This window comes from Carica papaya, chromosome 7, assembly GCF_054855325.1.
Source record: "Carica papaya isolate Zhongbai chromosome 7, ASM5485532v1, whole genome shotgun sequence".
NCBI lineage: Eukaryota > Viridiplantae > Streptophyta > Magnoliopsida > Brassicales > Caricaceae > Carica > Carica papaya.
The window spans coordinates 2,195,578-2,200,620 of NC_142315.1; the positions used below are offsets into that span (position 1 = coordinate 2,195,578).

Sequence of the window (5,043 nt, forward strand, 5' to 3'; positions counted from 1 at the left end):
CTTCCAGCCATGGAAACAAAATGTTAATTACGGTAGAAATTGATACTTATGTTTTTTTTTTTCAAGAAAGTAGTATAATCTCTAACCAACCACATCATGATTCCCTCGATATAATTTTCACTAAGTCACGAACTTCTCGATTATCAAATTTTAAATAATATTAGAAAACTTCAATTGTATTTGTTCAATTCTAACATTATAACTCTATAAATTCTATTAAAATAATTGAAATTTCATCGAGTACTAATGCTTATTAAATCGTTATCAATTTAAGTATATGTGAAAATTATTTTTTTTAAAAAACCTAACATTATATTAGGGTGTTTAAACGACGAAATAAAAATTAAGAACAAAATAAAATGAAGATAAAATATTCAATATATACAATCTTTTTCTAAAAAGCCCAAAATTCAAATTCACAAAGTTCTTTCCCTAACTCCATGCAAATATTATTTTTTTCAATTTATTTTTTTTTTCTTTCTTTCTTTTTCTCACCCACCAAAAAAAAAGGCACTTTATAATTCACACCAATCGCAAACATAAATGATACAAGCAAAACGGCATCACTTAATTACCAATCTTATCCTCATCATCACTGTGTTGCCCGCCCCGGATTCGCATCGGAACCCCTCACATACATTTCTTCCCCACCCGAAACCATCATACCTGAGTACACTTGGCCCGGACCCGGATTTTTCACTCCGTAATAAACTTGCTGGTTCATTCCATCACCAACTACTCTGATTGAAGTGTCATATGGATCTGCTGCTGCCGCAACAGGCCTCACTGTTCCGCCATAGACGGGGCATAAACCCGCCACCTGCTGGTGGTACCCGATTGGTATCTGACCCGTTTGTACCGGGTACTGACGAGCATATGGCGCCTGAACTGTTACTGGTTGAACCGGAGTGTTCCCCTGCGGAACATAATAAACCGGCAACTGCTGCATCGCCGGAGGCAAATACTGCGGAGTTGAAGCGTATTGCCAAATCGGGCTACCGGAATACCCGGATTGCTGAATTGCTGGTTGCTCTACGTATCCCTCCGGTCTACAATCATGTTTCGGTTCAACCACTGGATCTGCGTTATCGGGTTTGGTCTTGACCGGTGGAAGATCCGGGAGAGAAGCCACGGTCGGAGCAGAAGAAGTGGAGCAGAACGGAGATGAAACAACCGGAGCGGGAGAACCCGGGTCCGAAACCGAAACATTGTCATGCAGGCCAAACCGGGTCTTCGATTTCAGCTCCCGGGTCTGCGTGTCATCGGAGTTATCCAACCCGAAAAGGTAATCCGGTACCTCGGAGACGACCGAGGAAGCCTCAGAGCGATTGCGCTCGAGCAGCGCGCCGCCGCCGCCGCTGTTTAAAGCGTCTAAAAACCAGTGTTCTCGATTAGCCGAGCCGTCAAGGAGAGAACCGATGCTGCTAGCCGTTGAGCCGTCCCCTTTGTTGAAAAGAAACAACCGGAGCCGATCGGAGCGCGGGTTTTGATTCTGTGCTAATCGGTCGTACTCCTCCATCATGTTCTCTAAATCCTCATCGGTCGTCACAGATATCAACGAATCAAGATCCTCGTTTGGCAGCTGGTACTTCACGCTAACATTACCGCCCGTACCTGATCAAAAATATTTAAACAAATAAGTAAATAAGCAAAAATACGTTTCTTCTAATTACCAATAAATACATGTAAGGAAATTTGAAGCTCTGAGTGCCTGAGAGTTTAGAGAGCTTGGTGAGGAGAGAGGAGAAGCTGATGGAGCGGTTGACCGCAACAATTCGGGTGTCACCGCCGACATAACGAAGCTGGTTATCGTGCGGTCGAGGGAGGATCTTGCCGCCGAAGCTGCACATGAAGCGGACACGTGGATGGAGATCATGGTGCGGGTAATGGTCGGATCGAGGGGAGGAGGTGACGGAATCGGTGACCGAATCCATCTCCGACGGGTAGTGAGATGACATTCCGATTCTGTTGCTCGAGTTTACTGTCGAGTACTAAAGAAAAATTAGATAAATATTACAAAACAAAACAAAATGAATTGAAGAGAAAAGGAGGAGGAAGACTTTTTGGTTTAGTTGCGTTAATGGAGTTTGGGTTCGTGGGAACATGAAAATTGCTGTTGTGTGATAAAACAGTGAAGAATGTCTGCCCGGGAAGATTTACAGTGACGCGACTGTGATGAAACCAGAATCACAGACCAACATCGTTTTGACGTTGTAATAATTTACAATTTGGCGGTGGGGCCGCCGTTGAGCAAGCGGTCGGTTTGTTTGCTAGTGGTTTTTTGAAAATGAAATTTAGAATAAAATAAAATTAATTATTATAAAATTTAAATATAATATTTATTTTTTAAAACATTAACAATATTTGATGTTCATAATTATAAATATTTAAAAAACAAAATATAAAAAATGTCAACTTTGTAAATTACCGGCGGCATACGGTTTGTAAATTAATCTGCAGCTGTCTTTTTATCATATTAACTTATATGCAACTTGATTTTTTTTTTTTTTAATTTTGTTTCTTTTTCAACATGAGATGTAATTCTCTTTTTTCTTTTTTCTTTTTTTTTTTGGCAAAATGAGATTGCAAATCTAATATTTTGAGATTTCTTCCTATTTTTTATATTAAAAAAAGATATAAAAAATCCGATTATGAATTAAGAATTCGGGATTCACTTATTTTTAATGAAATTTATTTAAATATTTTATTATAGGTCTATGATTTAAAATATTATTTTTTATTTAATTCTTTTGAATTTTATATTTGAAATTGTGATCAGATCTATTTATTAAAAAAAAATCGATTCAATATATTTTTTATGTACCTATAAATGGTATGTTAGATTTGAATCATATTTTCTATCAATTTGTATGAATTGACTGCATTTATTATGTTGTTTTTTTAAAAAAAATTTTGAATCTTCTAAATCATTTTTTTAGGATATTTGAACATATTTTTTTATTATTAAATAAAAATATTTATTTTATTTAAAAATAGGAAGTAGAATCACTTATTTGCTCTAGTAGCTGACAAACACCAATTAAACAAGTATAACGTATCACACAGAATTAATTGTTTTCAAGCGGACTCATGGAGTTGATGCTCGAATTATTGTATCATAAAACAATCATATCAATAAAAAAAACTTAATTTAAAGATAGATGGCTCCCTAACTTAACTCAGACAAAGACTCTTTACAACGCACACCAATAATGACGCTGAGTAATTGGAGATTGATTGAAAGGGCAATCCAACTAGTTCGCCTCTTTAGGTTTTGTGATCAAGAGCACACACTAGACCTCATCTACTAATCGTCATCTCATGTGAAGCGTAAAAAGTATTTCCCTTTCATTGTAGCCCAACACTTCTTAGTTGTCTATTCCATAACTCGATCAAAGGTTAAGAGTCGAGAGAAAAATAGAAGTTGATCGTATTAAGTAATATGTGAATTGTTCAATAGTGTTTTACTACTACACTAGGTGGCATAAGTAACTTAATGTAGAGCATAGCCTTCTAAAGGCCGAAGTTAATCATTCAAATCCCTCATTTTGTCCCTAGCTTTGACATTCTCGTGGTAACAAGTGGAGTATATAAGTATTTAACGAGAGAGATACAATCACCAAATTATCCCTTTATAAAGTTTCGAACGAATCTTAATAATAAGAATAAATGATCAAGTTAAAACCTAAAAACTAAAAAAATGTGAAATGTGAATAAAATTTATTTATTTTTCTTTTTTTTTTATTTTATAAACATATTATATTTAAAAGATTTTAAATAAATTATATTTAAAATTCTAAATTAAATAGGCTATCAATGGTGTCATGCGAGTGTTTTTTGAATTTCTTCTTAAGCATATGATTGTCAAAATATACTTACGTATATGATTAATCTTTAAATTATATACTGAAAATTATATATCATATTCAAAATTTAAAAATGTATTATAAAATTATAAATTTAGCCATCAAATAATAAACTAACACTTAATAAAATAATAATAATAAAAAACCAATAAATTTACTCCTTAATATATAAATCCAATTTTCTACTTTTCCATCTCTCATTCTCTATTTTTTTATCCTTCATCTCCCCTCTAATTCTCTATCTATCTGCTTAACAAATTAAATATATTCTTTTCATTTCATATATTTTCTTTTGTTCTCTTCTATAAAAATATAAACAAAAACATACTCAAATATATTTTTTGTTCTCGTGTTATTTTTGTTCGATTTTAGTATATATCAATTTTGCATTGAATTAGTTCTTGTATTTTGAAACAATGTTCGAACTAATCCATCTCTATTAATGGTCACTAACACCTTTAACTTGGATTCATTACCTTATTTAGTTAGTTAAGTTTTTATATAAAATGTTATATATCATTTAACGTAATATATGACATGATGAATTTTTAAATATTATTTAAATTATTTTGAAAAAGTTAAAAAAAAAAGCTCCCCATACTACCCCTCCATCATCCTCAACAAACCAATCTTCTACTCCTCCCATGTCGTCTGCATCGCTATGACCTTGGATAGTGCCTATGTTTGTGGATCCATGGTTGCCATCTTCTTTGTCTGCTAACACTCCTCCAGTCCCAAAGCATTTTTTTCCATTCTTCCTCTATTTCTTCAGCACCTCTGATTTTTTCAAGCCACCATATCTTCTTTCTTATTTTATCTCAACTTCTAAGTCTACCACTCTCACGACTTAGATATCTCATATTTTATATTTATTTTTACCTTTACCTTTACTTGTTTCGCCGTCAATTACCCCCTAAACTATGTATGCAGGTTATCTTGCCAACATCATCTCCTTATATATTCATCATGTCATCTATCTCAATTTCAGTCTCGTTAGACTTCACTTGCTACTTAAGGCCAACTTTCACATATATATACAGGCTATGGATGGAATTACATTAGCTAAATATATATATACACATATATAAATCTAATAAGTACTTTAATTTGTAAATCGTATAACACAATATTTTTTATTAAAAAATATCTTTACCTATAACAGGTGTTAGTATCTCAC

The 5,043-nt window shown here is 33.7% G+C and overlaps 1 protein-coding gene across 1 annotated transcript; it reads right to left on the minus strand.

Moving 5' to 3' along the window:
* Window positions 1-355: 355 nt before the first annotated feature.
* LOC110817953 (Octicosapeptide/Phox/Bem1p family protein) lies at window positions 356-2,119 on the minus strand. The gene is made up of 2 exons (XM_022046679.2): window positions 1,712-2,119; window positions 356-1,614 (listed from the first exon to the last, which is right to left on the minus strand). The coding sequence occupies exons 1-2, from the start codon at window positions 1,956-1,958 to the stop codon at window positions 593-595; spliced, it is 1,269 nt and encodes a 422-aa protein (XP_021902371.1). The 5' UTR covers window positions 1,959-2,119; the 3' UTR covers window positions 356-592.
* Between the last annotated feature and the right edge of the window lie 2,924 nt (window positions 2,120-5,043).